This window comes from Lonchura striata, chromosome 7 (assembly GCF_050655825.1).
Source record: "Lonchura striata isolate lonStrDom1 chromosome 7, ASM5065582v1, whole genome shotgun sequence".
NCBI lineage: Eukaryota > Metazoa > Chordata > Aves > Passeriformes > Estrildidae > Lonchura > Lonchura striata.
In genome coordinates, this window is record NC_140709.1 from 20,393,113 (window position 1) to 20,409,852 (window position 16,740).

Consider the following 16,740-nt stretch of genomic DNA (forward strand, 5'->3'; position numbering starts at 1 on the left):
CTTTTATTTGGGGGTGTTTTTTTTTTTCTTTATTAAATACCATGAGTTTTACTCATTAGGCACTAAATCAGTTATTATGAACAGCTTGTGGAGACACAGCAGTAACAGCTTCTGTCTTCAGAAAGTTTTGTTTTTTGGTGGGTCTGGAACTGAAATGTGCTTAGACTTCTATTGGTGTTAGCATTTCAGGAGTGTGCACCCCTCCCTTACCAACACAGCCATGCTGCTCGGGTTGCAGACATTGATCCTGTGTGTTCTCCTCAGCCCTACAACAGCAGCTCTGTTCAGCTGAGAGCTATGCCATCTGTGTAAGAACAGGCACATCATGAGATGGTTTGTACCTTTGGGCAGATGAATTCTTAACAAGCAGAAGTTCTCTTGGTTTGATGGTTTTGAAGGGAGGGAGTGCTTGGGTTTTTGGTTGGTTGTTCTTGTGGGACTTTTGGAAATTATTTTTCATTGAATAACACATTTCCCTCACTCATATTTTCAAAAGAGCAATAGTAATGCTTTCTTTTGCATACACACATCATATGGCATTAATTTTGTGTAGTTTCAACTTTCTAGTAATTCTCAGTTATTAAATTTAACACTATCTTTATTCCTGCTTGTGGTCCTCCCTCACAGAATAGCTGAGTACAGATTAAAAATGCAAAAGCCATACCTGCAACGTTAAGACCAAAAGTGATGCTAGATGCTGTGAATGAGGATTCTGGGAGTCAAATGGTCCAGTTTTGGAGCTGCAAGAAATATAAATGCTGTTGTGCATTGACAGGTCTCCTAAGGCCTTGATCAAGGCAGTCGACAAGCTGTGACTAAGATTAAATGCAGTGGGTCTGCACCACTTTTGTATCTACTTAGAAAAGCCAAGACAAAATTCATAGATAGAGGAGAAAGTTCCCAGAAGCCTGTCTCTATCCAGAACATAGTACAGAACAAGAAATTCTTTAAACACAATACAACAATTAAAGAAGGAAGCCTTCTAAACGGGGTTATCTATATAATATTGCAGAATAGTGATCAAACCTCTAAGGTCAGTGTATTGTAATCTCTGGCTCACTAAATATTATTCAGCACCAAAATAATTTTTTTATCTTCCCTAGAGGCTAGAGCTGGAGAAAGGCTGGTCTGTGTAGTGTTCAATTCTTAAGAAGCCATTTCTTCATAAACTGACTTAATCCCTGATGGGCCTGCTGTCACCTAAGTAAGAAAACAGAACTTGAAATCAGTTTACACCCTTTGGATAAGCTCCATTCCAGGATGTTTAACCCTGTAAGAAACATGTAAAACTTCAGTAATCAGGGCTGGAAATCACCCATCTCATCTCTGGCTGCAAGGATGGTGTGACTAATTTTCCTCCATGATAACAGAAATCTCAACTCCCCTACTTCCTCTGACACTTTTGCATTTAAGTATTATACCAGAGAAACTTGTGGCAGATACTAAGCCAAAAATAGTTCAACCTTTCCCTTTATCTTCTCCTTTTACTTCCACTTACCTGTAAATATAAAAAAATTGTTTTGCATATAAAAATAATAAAAAAGTAAGTAGGTTCCCCCCCTACAGAATAACCTAATCTCATAGTAAAACAATCTATAAATAAAGAGAATGCTTTCAATTTTTTGTAACAAGTTTTCCACTCAGGAAAAGAAGGCACTCTGAGTAATATACCCTGTAAAAATTCTTGAGTGTGCTAGTAACTGGCAAATCTCTCACTGTATTTTGAATGCTACCATAGAAGTAATAACTATTAACACATTTAGTAATGCCATGTATTTTGAGAGAATTCCTTGTCACAACATAGTGCTGCAAAATAACGTATTGCATGTGCTCATCTAATTACCGTGTTCTCTAACACTTGCAAGCCAGCACATTGGATTTCAATTCCTTTGCTGTAACTAGCTGTGAAGGGCATTCCTGCAGAGCTCTGTCCTGTCCATTCATTAAATGGGTGCATCTGATCTTCACATTTCTTCTGTGGAGGGAGAAACAATCATACCAGACAGCTTCCTATAAATTCAAAGAAGCGAACTGACACAAGCATTTTTAAACATTTTATTGTCACGATTGTTAACAAAACACCTTCAAAATGTCTGTACATTTCAAACTATTTTGAACTGCAATACCCATTATATAAATGTACGTGTATATATGCCCTGATGTCTCTGTACAAAGATGTACAATATGTACAGTAACATTAAATGCAAACTGTGCAAGGCAAAGTCTAGGCTACAGCTTCATGCCACTGGTTAAAACAATGCAAAGAACCACAGCTTCAATCAGTTCCTTGTGTGTAAATAAATAAATGCAGGTATGTATGAATATTTGAAAGGAGCAATTAGATTTGCAAGCTCAGTTCAGCTAGAACACATGCAGCTGACTGGAAAAAAATACAGCAGTACTCTTGTGAATTCTTTCCACTGCATCACTTTGTTCATTTGAAATATCTTTTCAGGACTCAGCTGCTACTGTGTGCTTAAGCTGAGGTGGTGGCAGGAGCTCGAAACTTTGGAAGATATAAACCAAATTTATTTTCTATACCAGCAAACGTAGCTGTAGCAAGTCTGTATCCTCCTATATGTGCAGGGTTAACAGGAGGAAGATCTGAAATTCGTGTTTTTGGGGTAGATTCTGATCCAGCGGGTTTGCTGTTTGAACAAAGAAAAAAGGTAATTTTGTTAGTCTAGATTTCATAAGAAGAACTTTAAATAGACTTAAGTCTTTTGTCTGAATATGGAAGACTCTTAAAGTTGATCTTGATTAATTGACTCCTATGGTGAAGTGAATGGGGTCAGACCACTACTTAACTTTAAATCAAATGCAAAACTGAAGTTAAATTTTTATGGATACTTTCGTAAGTTCTTTTAGCTTCCAGTGTCACAAGGAAACTGGACAAAACTATCTTGCTACAATGGAAATACAAATTAGTGTACTGAAGTAAATATGAAATGGCTATATATCTCCTCATCTGTTTAGAACTGGCATGCAAGTTTCCCTCAATTATATGAGGCTAGGGCAATTTTTTACGTGCTGCAATTTTAAGTACAGGTGCTCAAAGTCAGTAAGTTTTAATGAGTTCTGTGCATGAAAAAGTTTAATTTTTCTCTTTAAATCTAGAAGTTGTTTTGTGCAAGCTAAATAACAAATACTTGACTTACAGGCCTCCAAAATCAACATACAACCATCTCTGCAGAAGTTCATAAGTGACCAAAGTAACACCAAACTGGGGTGAAGATCTGAACACACGAGCTGTTAAATATTACAAATCATAGTGTTAAACAAATAAAATAATTCCTCAGGAGATCAGCTAAACATTTTTAACAAGATGTTGTGTTTTTCACAATCAGACCTTCTAAATACTGCTCTGATTTAATTCCTTAACAACGCAAGTGCTAATTTGCAGATTTGGGGTCAGCTTTAGTTTTTTTTCTCACCTCCAGCTCCCTTCCACAAAGCTGAAGGGCCTTCTTCCCTTAGAATCTTTTTGAAGCAGTCAATAACTCCACTGTATGTTGTCTGACCAGCGCGAGCTGCCACTTGCAGTCTTGTCTTGATGACATCAGCAGGGGTTACCAAAGAAGCAGCAGGCACACCTTTTAGAAGAAAACCACATTTAATTTGCACAAAGGATCTTGTAAAAGAGGAAACACAAGTGAAAAACACAAGTGGAAACTTTCATATCTTTTACAAGGGCTAGACATTACAAAAAAATGCAGGTTCTTACTCTTGATGCTCATATAAACTGTCATGCCTGAGATAATAATTCTGACTTTCTTCTAAATGTAACGGCTGAAAGTGGTAGTAAAGGAAATAAACTATAAAAACCCATTCTCAGCATCTTCTAGTGGTCTAGCTGTAGCAGTAGTTTGAAACAAGATAAAATTTGCTATACATATGTAATATATAAAAATTAATTTTGCACATTTAGTGTATTTGTTTATTCTCTACAATGTATTTTGCAAATTATGTAGATGATTGGTTTAGAAATTGAATCCTATGCCTCCATTTGTAAAAGGTGTTGATGAGAAAAACTACTGCTTAAAGCCGCAATTCTATAGAAATGTGTCGAAACTGCTGTTTGGACTGTTCTGTAGGAGAATAGATGCTGCTTACTTCAGTAGGCAAGCCATAAAAAGACTGAGGACAATGAAGGTGTTTTACAAGTCTGCTTAGTACCAACAGCGTGGTATTAGCCAACAGTGATGGAAGAACAAATCTCCAGTTCCAAGGCACCACTCTCGGCTTTCTAGTCAAAGGAAAGGAGAAAGTTTTCAGAAATGTACTCCACAGTATATAACTGTGTTATCTGAGATATTTCTGAATACTTCTAAATACTATAAAAACTTAATCCCCCTAAAAAGAGGAACCATCTTCTAACTTAAAATCATTACATTAATTTTGAATTCTGTTAAACTTTAACAACTGGTTAACACTGAATTAAAAATGTTAACAAGTAACTGATTGTATAGGTGTAGATAAACTGTGAAGTGTCACTGACCAAACTGTGAAGTGTCACTGACCAATCCAGGTTTTAAACTAAAACAGAAGCACTGCAGTTAAGCCTGCAGGCATACACTGACAGCAATCATATGCAGATTTTCCTGACAGGCAGATCCCTTCAGACTGTATTCTTGCCTGCTGTGCACGTGTAACCGGGACTGAGTGAGCAATTGAGAATGTGAAATTTGCAATTCAGAAAGGCAGATTCCTACACATGCTATAAAACTAGGCCTATGAAATTTACATACGTTTTTAATAGGGTTCATCCCTTAGTATGAGCAACACAGAAACACTAATGAAACAAAGAGAAACTGTGGAGTTTGCAGTTGAAGAAGTATTTTAGAAAATACAAATTAACAGTATATATAAGTATTGTATGTGTATAATAAGCGAAATAATTTTCCATTTCTGGCAGTTCTGCAATACTAAAAAATGAACGGGGCGACAAATCTGTTAGATGTTTTCTAGGTGGTCTCCCTTCCCTCTGGCATGAGGAACACATCAACTGAACACATCAACAGAAGATGCTGCCAAGCCTATGTGTCAAGTATGATATGGGAAACTGCTATTCACACACAGGCACTCCCAATTGATGTATATATCTCTACAGTGATTCCTTACAACCGTAACAAGCAGCAAAGGGTCTTGCTCAGCCCAGTGGTGTTCCTGAACTGCAGATTCTGACACTGAATCATTCACTGTTGTAAGGCTGCATGCAAATACCCAGTTTTCATCTGCAGAGCTCGTCCTTGGCAGTGCAGAATCTGGCCATCTCTATCTGCATATCCACCACTACAGTTCCTACATCTACTATTTTTATACATCCTGCCTTTAGTAAAAACAACTTTTTATCACAGCAGCATATTGTCTTTATACTAAACTTGTTTGAGATGCTGTAGAGTATTTTAAATTTCAGAGTATGGTACTTCAGCTTCTTTACAAACTAATGCCCTGTTTTCAGCAATTACATTAGACAAAGTTTCTTTTCAGTTATTCCACAGTCCAAACCTGGGTAAGTAATTTTCTTCTTAGCTCTTACGATCTCTCATTTTATGTTCATCAAAGATTCAAATTAGCCTTCAACTCTGAGAGCTCAGTAACAAGTAAAACCCCATTGAGACAGACAGATCAAATTTGACTACAAGTTGCTGAGCTGCATTACGCTGTTTATCCACATTATGCAAATGTAATTAGCTCTCATCAAAATTACATCGCCTCCCACTAAGGATAACAGTGATCAAATTTAGATTAAATCAGATACAATGGTACAGTACCCTTCCTTTATATGGGGCTACTGAATGAATACTAAATATTACTCACTAAAAGAAAAAAAATTACTTTTAGGAAACATTCTGCAAAATTACCTGCAATGGCTCCAGCTGCAAGGAGATTAAGCCCTCCCACATGGCCACTTTCATCAGCAAACATCATTTTACTATGAGCATAAACCGGAAAGTAGATTGCAGAAAAGGGAATGTCTCTGAGGAAACATGCTTTGGCACCCTGACACAGAGAAAAGAGACATAATGCAAATAAATTCTGTAAATAAGGCTAAAATTGATATCCAGCAAGCAGCCTGAGCCCTGAAGTACAAACTCATTTGATCTACCAGAAAAACTACACAGAAAATGTCTCAGGGAACAGATGATACAGAGAACTTGAAAATAAGAATAAAGCACACCTAAACTAAGTGTATGGAATGAGGAAGATTCAAGGTTCATGTATAATTTTGGTAAGTAACAGAGAGCAATCCTTATGTCTTTCTGACAACCAGGGAAGCAGCAAGACCAGTCCCTGCCAGCCTTTATTCCACCAAACACAAAGGCACTACTAAAATACCAGTGAGCACTATAAGACCCCACACTGATCATCATCTGTTTGACCAAAGAAGCTGCACTGGAAGATTAGCAAAAAGAGAAAAAACACTGCAAACTGGGTGCAGTTTAATAAGGAAATACAATGGTCACAAATCTCATCTACCAAATTCAAAACAAAATCTTCAGCTCTAAAAGTAAATGTGCACATTTTTATAGTATTATTGTAGGTCTATGGGCAAATCACATAAAGCAATGTTTTGTAAGTGCACAGCTAATATAACTGCTGAATTTACGTATTACCCCTTGCGCTGGCAGAAGATACAGGAAGAAATACTCTTCCTTGTTTAAGGAAACTAATAGCTTCTGCTCCATTACACCTGATCTGTAATGATGGCAGTAAGTATACCTGCAGGGAAGGAATCTGTTGACTGGCATTTTGCTGAAGTACCATACGGAACAGGCTTTTTTTCAGTGGAATTTATTGACAAATCCCACCACTTAACTTCTTAAAATCTGAATCCTACTAAACTTCACTACTGTTTCACTGCCATCAAATTATTAAGACAAAGAGAATATCCTGCTGCAAAGATAACAACAGAGATACAGAGATTCAAAATAAATATAAAAAAATGCACAGGGAAAGCTAAAGAAACTTTTCACAAAACCCCACCAAATGAAATGAGCAGTGCCAGAAGCCAGCAGGTCTGCAATACAGGACTCCCTGTAGCTTGGCATAAAAGCCCAAAGGATAGAATGGGGGAGTATTTTTTTGTATCCCACTGCCATTAATATAGAAGTGAGTTTTCTTCAGTTTTCCACTGTGGGGCTGCCCTGCAGGAAGAGACTGGTTTTAAATTCAAAAGATGTTTTTAACAGTTTTTGTTTCAACAGTATAGAAGTTTAGCAAAAAATTATGAAGGCACTCAAAGCAGAAGTACGTACCTTATAAAGACCAAGAAAGCCTAAATCTTTTATAACAGATAGGGCACTGACTCTGGGTCCTGTAGTAATTTCTCCTGCTACCTGCAACCGAATCTTTACAATCTCCAGAGGATTAGTGAAGATGACCTGGGAACCTCCTGCCTGCAAACCCAAGGAAAAAGAAAGTAAATTACGTTACTAGAGCATGTGGTGACATACTGACTTTTGCAAGGTGATGATTGCCTTGACTTCTCACTGCATTGGCTGATATTTTCATGTAAAAATATATGAGAGAGATTTAATAAAGCACCTGTCTGGGACTCAAAAGACCTGGATCAGAAATCATGGGTTTGTAAAAATAGATTTTTACATGTATGTTTTTATAGCCCCCGAGGTGAATTAATTCAGTTTGTCTGCTTTCCTCCTAGACAGCACTTTCTAGAAGTCATGGCTGTGTTTAAAAGTCTATCAGATATTACAGGAAATACTAAACTAAAATAATCATTACACTTGTGCTACTAGAGCAGCAAATACACTTAAAGACCTTATGTTTATTCAAAAATAATCCATCACCAATGTGTAGACATGCTATTTGCATTTAGAAGTGATGCTGTTTAAAAGGTAAATTTGCATTTAACAGTGTAATTTTAAATTATTAGAAAAGGTGTTTGGAGTTTTGTTTAGCAGCCTGTAATAGTCCTAAGTGGAAACAAAATATAAAATTTAAATAGGAAGTCTAGCATTTCAAAATATTATACTAGACAGAAACAGGTGTCATATTTGTGAGCTGAGCATTACAGATTTTACTTGCAGGAAATACTCTGTTGGCAGTGTTGAAGGACTGTCTTGCAAACTCCCTAGCAGTAGTGCTGTAAAGCTGCTTCTGACTCTGCACTTTAGCCAAAGACTTTCAAAGAACTGTGTCCCAGGTTCGAGAGAGATTCAATCTGACAGTTAGGTTTCAGAGTTTTTAAACCTGTTTAGAATGACATGTTTAGATTTCTCCCTGGTTTGCTGTAGGTATTACCATTCACTTCTGAAGAAGTTCGTGGTTCATCACAATCCAGCTATATTTTACTAATCTTGTTAAGCTTCCCTCTTCCTAAGCCACCTTTTTTCATTTAAGAAATAAACCCAGTTCCTTAAAAATTGTGGCATATATAGAATATCTGGCTTGAATAGACAACTCTAAAAGCATTTCTTGCACAATATAAAAGTTCCTCTTAATTCTGATCGATTATTCCAACCCATCAAATTTTAGTGAAGTAAACAGCACAGAACATCTGCAGTTAAAACTTTTTACCATTTCTAAATTGCCCAAGCAATAAACTCTTCTAGTATGCTGGGGGGTTGGGAAAGGGCCGTGCATACAGGGGTGTGGTGAAGTAAAGTCAACAGTCTGATACAGCATCTGAAGAGCCTGCATGGTGTTCTCTGCTAATTGATTGACAACTGATGAACACTAATCCTTTCTACATGTAGCACAATCTTGCTCTCTCCAGCAGCAGGCAGAATAAATTTGAGATTAGCCCTGATGCACAGTTTAGAAACTGGTAATCTGAATTATTCTAGCCTAGAGACAAAAGAGCATTGCAACCCTCCATCAGCTACTGAGAATGACCCAGCACTTCAGCAGTATCTATGGGCTGGGGGCAAGAAGCATCAACACCACTGACCAAGCATCCCATACTTCAGTGAGCCTTTACTGAGAACTGATAGCCTTTTACTGCAAGTCGTGTTTATTACTTCACTCAATATTGACATTGAAAATCACCACTGCAACAGCTTTACTGAAGCACCTTGATCCAAACAGTGGGGCTGCTTTTGATTAATTATTTCCATTGTTGTAATTACTGTCTTTAACACTTCTCACTCAAATAATCAGTCTATACAGGTAATCTTAATTTTATTCCCACACATCTTCACCTCTCTGAAAGCAAATCTAAGACTGTTTTTGTGGACATTTGTTGCAATCATCAGGAAGATCACAAGCACTCCCAGACAAGCCAAAGGGATTCCCATCTTCTCTGTTCCTTGGTCTTACTGCATTGTGTTTACTCAGTTATCTGACACTATTCATTTGTCCAAAGGCATTCTTTAGACTCTCTTTACTTCTCATCTCACCTTTTCCAGTTCATACACACACATATGCATGCAATGGCTGTCTTGCTAAGCAAAGTTCCAACCTAAATTAAATTTATAAAATTTGCATCTGGCAATTTCTGTTAACTTTTTTTTTTGTTGTCTGCATTACATTAAGCATGAAGCCAATTCAAATGTTTACCATTTCCCTGTATCTTTAAAAAAAATAATTCTGGTAGATAAAATGTTAAGCAGTGTGTTCTGGCTATGTAATACAATGGGCCACACAAAAAAATTCAGGTAACTTTAGAGTGCAACACTAAGCTAGAAATTCACTCCTTCTAGACAAATACCAGCTACCTGCCTATTAAATATGTATTATTTGTTGTATATGTGAAATTCCATTTTTTATTTTTAATGTTAAAAACTAGCACACCCTGCAGAGCTGCCAAAATAACTCTTCCTATTTGCCTAACACCCACCACAGAAAACACAAATAGGCCAATTTGTAAACATTTCTATTTTCTAACCTGTATTCAATCTTCCTGCAATTAACATTTTCCTCTCTTAGGTGCACAGCTGCCTACCTTTCTGTTAAAATCAGCCATAGCCCTCTTCTGATACAGAAAGCAAAAGACACTGAACACAACACATTTTAATAATTTAGTAGCTCCACTAATTAGAAGCATTATGTTACAAATTCTATACAGTTAATACAGAATTATGTACTCCATCAGTATTAGAAGAATATTTGGTGGTCAGGTTTATATTATCAGTAGAAAACACATTGAAAAGCTCCTTAATTACATCAACACTTTGAATATTGAGTATTTACAGTGCTGACAGACTTCTCAACAGGCAGCTTTCTCCAAAAGAGCTGTAATCACCTAGCTACCCAGTTAAATAGTCCCTATTACCAGTATGTCCTTCTAGCCAAGTCTTGACTTAGGCTGTTTTACTTGGAGTTTGGCAAACTTTTGTGCCAGCAGTGATTTGATTCACACGAAGTGGAGCACTACATTCAGTGAAGTGGTACATAGGTCCCTCAGTGGATCACAAGCACAGACAGGACAACCTTTGACTTTAATACAGAACGTGTAACACGAGAAAACTCCCATTTTCACTGTGTATTTTTTAAAGAATGAATCCAAGGGTGGTTTTTGTCTGTGTTTTCTATTTAAGTAAAAGGTGGCTATCTATGTGACAAAGAACGTGTGAGGCAGAGGAGAGTGCTGCCTTGGAGAGGAGAAGAGCACTCTGTAGAAAAGGATGTAGAGAAGAATGACACAAAGGATCTCCAAATAAAAATGAACTGGAAGCATGTAGGTTTGCAGTACAGATCTCCACGCTCCTGTGCAAATCATTAGCAATCAGCATCACTCTTTTTCAAAGTCTCTTACTTCAGCTGTCAGCTCTGTATGTTAAATACGTGTGCACGCGTAGATGCACACAGAGGTATACATTGCACTCGCTGAATTGCTTTTGGAGATGGTGCAGTAAATCTAGATTGCTCTCTCATAAATCCTCGCTTCACACATAAATTGCAACAGACACTTTAAAAAAGGTTGACAAATTTGTTTCTGAATGGAGGTTATTCATACACATCAAAAATACCAGTAATAAAAGCTTCTACTTAACCTTAATGTCATGTAAAATAACTCTACAAGGAGCAAATAAAGGAACTAAATCTGACAGCAAAGGTTATGAGAGAAAAGATGTAGTTTGAGATCCCACAGCAAACGCCCCATGACATGCCAAAGGCTGAAGGAAATACACAAATGACCCTGCAACATGAGACCTCTTGCCCTTTCCAATTCCACCCGAGAGGCATATCCTCCAAAGGGGAGAGGCCTACTTCAAGCCCTTCCTTCCTTCCTTTTAGAAACCACCACATCCTGGACCACAACTATGTCCCACAGAAGCAGCTAAAATAAAATGTTACTTAAAACAGTCTTGTTTAAAAACATCAAAAGAACTTGCATTTCTTTCTCTAGGCAAAGCTGACATGGTTCATGAACCTAGAGTCAGTTTACTGTCTCTTCTGTTAAGCAATCATTTTCTCCCCAATTTTAAATGTCCACATTAGAAATCAAGGTAAAGTAGTAAAGTTTAATTCTGTTTCTAACTTTATTTTTTTGAAGTATAATATAAGAAGTAACATATCTTCAGTATTTTGAAGGAAAACAGTCTGATAGCTATAATTCTGTATTTTTGTTCTTGTTAAACAAAACCACTAAAATTTTACATTATTTTTTCCAAACTAAATATCTGACAGATTCCTATTTGCCTGATACACCAAAATGCATTTTTGTGTGTATGTATACAAATATACGCATAAATATGTATGAAAAATATTTCTTACAAGTATGCCAAAAATATTTAGACTGAATCTTAGATTTAATGTTTATGAAAACTTAAAAATCAGTGGTAAATCTGAATCTCTCTGTGTATGTATGTGCAAACACAGACACACATACACACATCCCAAGCTCTAATTATCATCAGATGCATTGCCTACATCTCCAAAGGTTCTCAAGACTGTTTCTGCCTGGCACCCCACATCATCCTTCTGACAGCATAAAGCAAAAGCATCTTTCTGATGAAACACAATTCATCCATTCAAAATGTTAAGCACCATGTACAGGATGGGAAGAATCTATTAATTCCCCTATAACTCATAGGAATTACAGCCTAAAATCACAGTATCTTTGTCTACTGTAACAGTAACCATGAACCGTTTACACAGCATTAGGTGTCTGCTTCAGCACTGCTGCCCAAGTGAGGATGAGCAGCTCCCTCGAGCACCTTGCCCTTCACCACGTACTCACATGTGCCATGCGTGTAAGCTCCTCTGGGAAGCACTGTCCATATCAGGCATGCGCTCTCTGCTTCCCAGGCCTCTGTTGGGATAGAGGAAAGCATTGCCAAAGCCTCACTCAGCCTCCCTGCAACTCAAAGCTAATGGAGGCTAAAAACTTCAGGAATGAAGGTTAATCACTGAATTACAATGGAATGTAATTCAATTAATTACAGTAACAGTAGGGAAATAAATTGTTTGCTCTGAACATGTGTAAATATGGATAGTGTGGTTAATGATTAACAAACCAGCATACTTCAAGCTACAGGTAGGAAGATGGGATATCAGCTTCATCCATCAGGGACAAGAGCCCTTTCACTGACAGGTATGACCTGACTGCTGTAACTGAGCTGCCCAATGTAGCTGCTCTGTTTTCAAATACAGCTACAGCTTGAGAGCAGCTGGGAATATTTGGGCTCTGACAGAGCAGACCCTGCAGTTCCCAGTGACATTTACATTGCCCAGCAGCCAGCAGGAAGGTTTAAAGGAGCATAGGGCACAGGCTGCCTGCGGGAGGTCCCTGCCCTGCAGTAAGGAAGGAAAGACACCAGACAGGCAGCTGACCACACGAGCAGGCTCTGCCTGGGCGGAAGCTTTGGTAACCGCTGTGAGAATGACGGAGTTTCTCCTTACTGCGAACGCAGCTTTACTCCCTAAGTGGACAGTAGCTGAGAATGATTGGAGACTGAGAAGTAAGATTTTGGCCAAAGTGATTCAGTCTCTCAGTATCAGCACTTCTGGAGGGACATGCCCGTGAGCGGCCCCTTTGCTGGACAGTACAGCTTCCAGATACTCCAGAGCTGAGGATACTGACCAGCCTACACAGGGTCTCCTGAACTGCCACTGTCTTAATGCCAAAGGTTTCACCTGTCCTTGTGTGGGGGTCTTAGAAGACTGTAACCCCATACATAAGCTTTGATACAGCACTGCCATCCAGAGAGGAGAATTTGCCATGTCTGCTAGAACCTTTCCCAAGCTGCCTCCACTTCCTCACAAGAATTCTTTTGATTGCTGTTTGAGGACTGTGGCATGCACAATGTGCTTTTGTGTATCTTGCAAGAGGGAAGGCTTTTAAAAGTATGAAACATCTCTGCTGTAAGCTCTGTAAAATGGCTGAAAATATGCCTTGCTCATCTTGCTCATCCACCAGCAGTTCCATACCAGACATGATCCAAAACTGCATTATTCCTGTTAATGAGGAGATAGTTCAACACTAAACACAAGTGAGAGTTAGAGACAGTAGTAGTAAGTCCATCTCTCAGAACCACATGTGGGCATAATGCTATTCCTTCTGATATTATGACAAGGTAAAAAAGTATAGTTTTATTTTAGCCTACATTTATAGTATACTATGAGCAAAATACTTAAGTGTTTTCAGCGACAAACAGTAAGAAAAAGCCACAGAAACCTGAGTTACCCGAATCTAAATACTGAAAATAATTTTGGCGTATATAAAATCCAAACATTCCCACATTAATCCATCATTTTGTACTAACAGAGAGAGAAGGAAGAGAATAAAGAAAAAATGAAAGGTAGCATAACCCAAACACAAAGCCTTTTGTGCCCCTACAAGGAAGTGGACTAAGCTTACTTGTGGGCCTCCTTGGATGAAATTGTTGGTTGCACCCATTAATATTTTGTAGAAAAACAGAACACAATAACAACAGAAGTGTGATGACCAATATTATTTCCAAGCAAGTCAACACAGAAAAGAGCTGTCAAAATGAGAACAAAAAGGTCTGAGGATGAAAAAGAGAAAGACTAATATCGAATTGCCCCTGCTTTAGCCAACTGATATTTTCAGACTCTTAACCTTATAAGCTTGCTAACAAAGATTCTGCTATTTAGGATATTGGAATTGCTAAAATTGAACTAAGCAGCAGCAGAGACAAAAAAATCTTCAGCTGGTAAGATATCAAATGATCCAGAGGAAGCTACAAAGAAACATCCCTTAGAACTGTGACCAACACTTCTATAATTTTGTAAAATTCTCCTAAATTGAGTGAGATTAATATTAATAAAAGGACATTAAAATATCAGGTCAGTCAGCCAGGTAGGTGTTCTGTTTGGACGGACTACAAATCTACTCATCTTGGAAAAAACACTCAAATCTCTGAAAGCCTATCTGAAACTCAATTTTGCCTCAATTTTTGCATGTTCGCTACAGTAACACAATGAAGTTATTTTGAAAAAAGAGTACCTAGCAAGTGAAAAAGGCTCTAATGTAGACTGAATTTAGTACTATATATTTCAGTACAAAATAATGTAAAATAATAAATTATCAGATGTTTGACTTTAATTATGAATTCATGGACAACACAAACACAAATTAATTCTGTTCTCTGCCACTACAGATGACCTGTATTTGCTTTCTGTGTTACTGAGCTTTCCAGAAAAAGGTTAGACTTCTGCTAGCTACGCATTAGAGCTGCTTTCTCACATTTCTCAGAAAATAAACTTTGTACACTGACAGGTGAAGACTCAAGCATGTACCAGGCTGCCAAATTCAATCAGGCAGAACTATAAGCAGTCTCCCTTCAGGGCTGTTTCTTTGAATTAAAAGTTTGCAGAGGTCAACAACCTTTCTGCCCCAGGTTTTGTTGTAAGCCAAGGAGGTTTTATACCAGCCTGTCAGCCTACTCAACTGGAAGTCATTAGTGGTCTGTATTACAAAAGAAACCCAACTCAAGCCTTAAACATATTATAGGGTTAACAACTGTCGGGGAATCCCACAAATGAAATTAGCCAATGTGCAAAACCAAAAGAAATCCAGCATCAATTCAAACCACTTACAGATTGCTAAAACATCCACTGAATTACAGCCCTCAATTTCAACAAAAACATGGTTTGTTTTTTAACTGTATTTGGATGAGGGATGTAATTAGTATCTGAGTAACATAGCTGCATTTTATACACAGTCTTTTAAACAGATAATTCACTTATACATGTTACATGAAAGGTAAGGCTATATTGTTCCTTTTTTCCATCTTTTCACAACAGTAAAAATTTCACAAGCAGCAAGTTGAAAAGTGTATTTCTTTTTCTTCTTAAAACCTTCAGCAAGAATTAGATTTCCTTAAACCATTCTAGACATCTCCATCCCTCCCCTGAAGGAAATTTAATCATGCCTATAATCCATTCTCAAGGAGTACCTCTATCTTCCCAAACTAATGATGCATAGTAACCCAGCAGAACATATGGAATGGGAGAATAGGGCACCCTCCTCTTCAGTCTTTGTGAATGAAACCACTTCTGAAACTGAAAGTTATGAACTGGGCCAAAACAGTGTCCTTAGGCACATCATCATCATCATTCCAAGAGAACTTAATTCAGAAGTATGCTAAGCTTTCCAAACAGAAAAAGTACTTTTTTTAGTTCTTGTGGCTGGGAGAAAGAAGAGCACTCCCATTCAAACTGACAAAGCATGCCCATTAACTGTCATTGCAACTATTCTGGACATGACTAACTTTTCCTAGGAATACAGGACAGATACTTACACAGCCTCCAGCAAGGACCTCTGCAGGGAATGGAATGGAACCATCTTTCTTGGTAAATTTGTCTCTGACAAAGTCATTAACCTAATAAAGAGACAATATATTACACACTATTTGAAATTAATTTTCTTCCTTATTAATATATATCAAATAAATCTGTAGCCATATATGTTAGAATGCTTGTAAGTGGTCATCTCTCACACATATTAGGAAATAAATCCTGTGCATGTTAACAAACAAAAGGATGCCAGGGAGGAAGAAAAAAAAAAAGATACGTACAGTTAGCTTAATAGCCTTTTCTGGAGCAACACCTATCAGCTGTGGTAACAAGCCTATAGAAACAAAGACATCATAAGGCAACATTATCTTCCTAATAGAGAAAATAGTATTTTATCAGTGCTGTACAGAAATGCCTTTCTGCACAGGGAATATCCTTTGAGGTGGATGGCATTTAAGTATGGAATGCTGTTCTGTATTACAATTTCTGTTGAAAATTATAATGAAATGTGTGACCAGATCTGCCTTCCTCAGCTAAGTCAGGCCTGATACTGTTGCTGTATAGAAGGAAAAAAGTTTAAGGACCAAACACACTCCTTGGATATGTCAATTATCATGCAAGTTTTCCTGACTTTTTTAGCCCCTTAGCATCTTTTTCCCATACAGCTTGCAATCACTTTTTAAAATGGGATGTAATTGTGAGATAGACACGTGATTATGATAAATTATCAACTCACTTCTACTTGACTCACTAACCTGAGTTTTCTGAAGACTCAAGTTAACTAAGGGTAAGAAGGATTTTCTCTCATTCAGTTCAACATGGTAGCATGATCTTCTTTAAACACTATAACTAATGAGCATTTTTTTAATCTTACTAGAAGGAGGAATTAATGCACAGAAACTGGTTTTGGCAAGGTCCTTGCTCCTGGAAAATAGCTGCTAAGTAAATGAACTGTCATTTGAAAAATGCACATGCACTTTTCTAGGAACTAATAGGTTTAAGAAAAAAATCAGTAGATGGCAGTCTTAACTTCCAAACATAGCACATTATAACAGCATCTGTTATTTTTAA

At 37.5% G+C, this 16,740-nt stretch overlaps 1 protein-coding gene across 2 annotated transcripts in view; it reads right to left on the reverse strand.

Annotated features, from left to right (window-relative positions):
• Positions 1–2,041: 2,041 nt before the first annotated feature.
• SLC25A12 (solute carrier family 25 member 12) overlaps positions 2,042–16,740 on the reverse strand; it is a 45,154-nt gene continuing 30,455 nt past the window's right edge. For both annotated transcript variants that reach the window (XM_021552419.4, XM_085584429.1), the window contains 7 exons: positions 15,951–16,003; positions 15,675–15,755; positions 7,260–7,400; positions 5,865–6,003; positions 3,435–3,593; positions 3,159–3,249; positions 2,042–2,648 (listed from right to left, as the gene is read on the reverse strand). In XM_021552419.4, the coding sequence (XP_021408094.1) occupies positions 2,477–2,648; positions 3,159–3,249; positions 3,435–3,593; positions 5,865–6,003; positions 7,260–7,400; positions 15,675–15,755; positions 15,951–16,003 (836 nt within the window). In that variant the 3' untranslated portion in view covers positions 2,042–2,476. The remainder of the gene's footprint in view (positions 2,649–3,158; positions 3,250–3,434; positions 3,594–5,864; positions 6,004–7,259; positions 7,401–15,674; positions 15,756–15,950; positions 16,004–16,740) is intronic.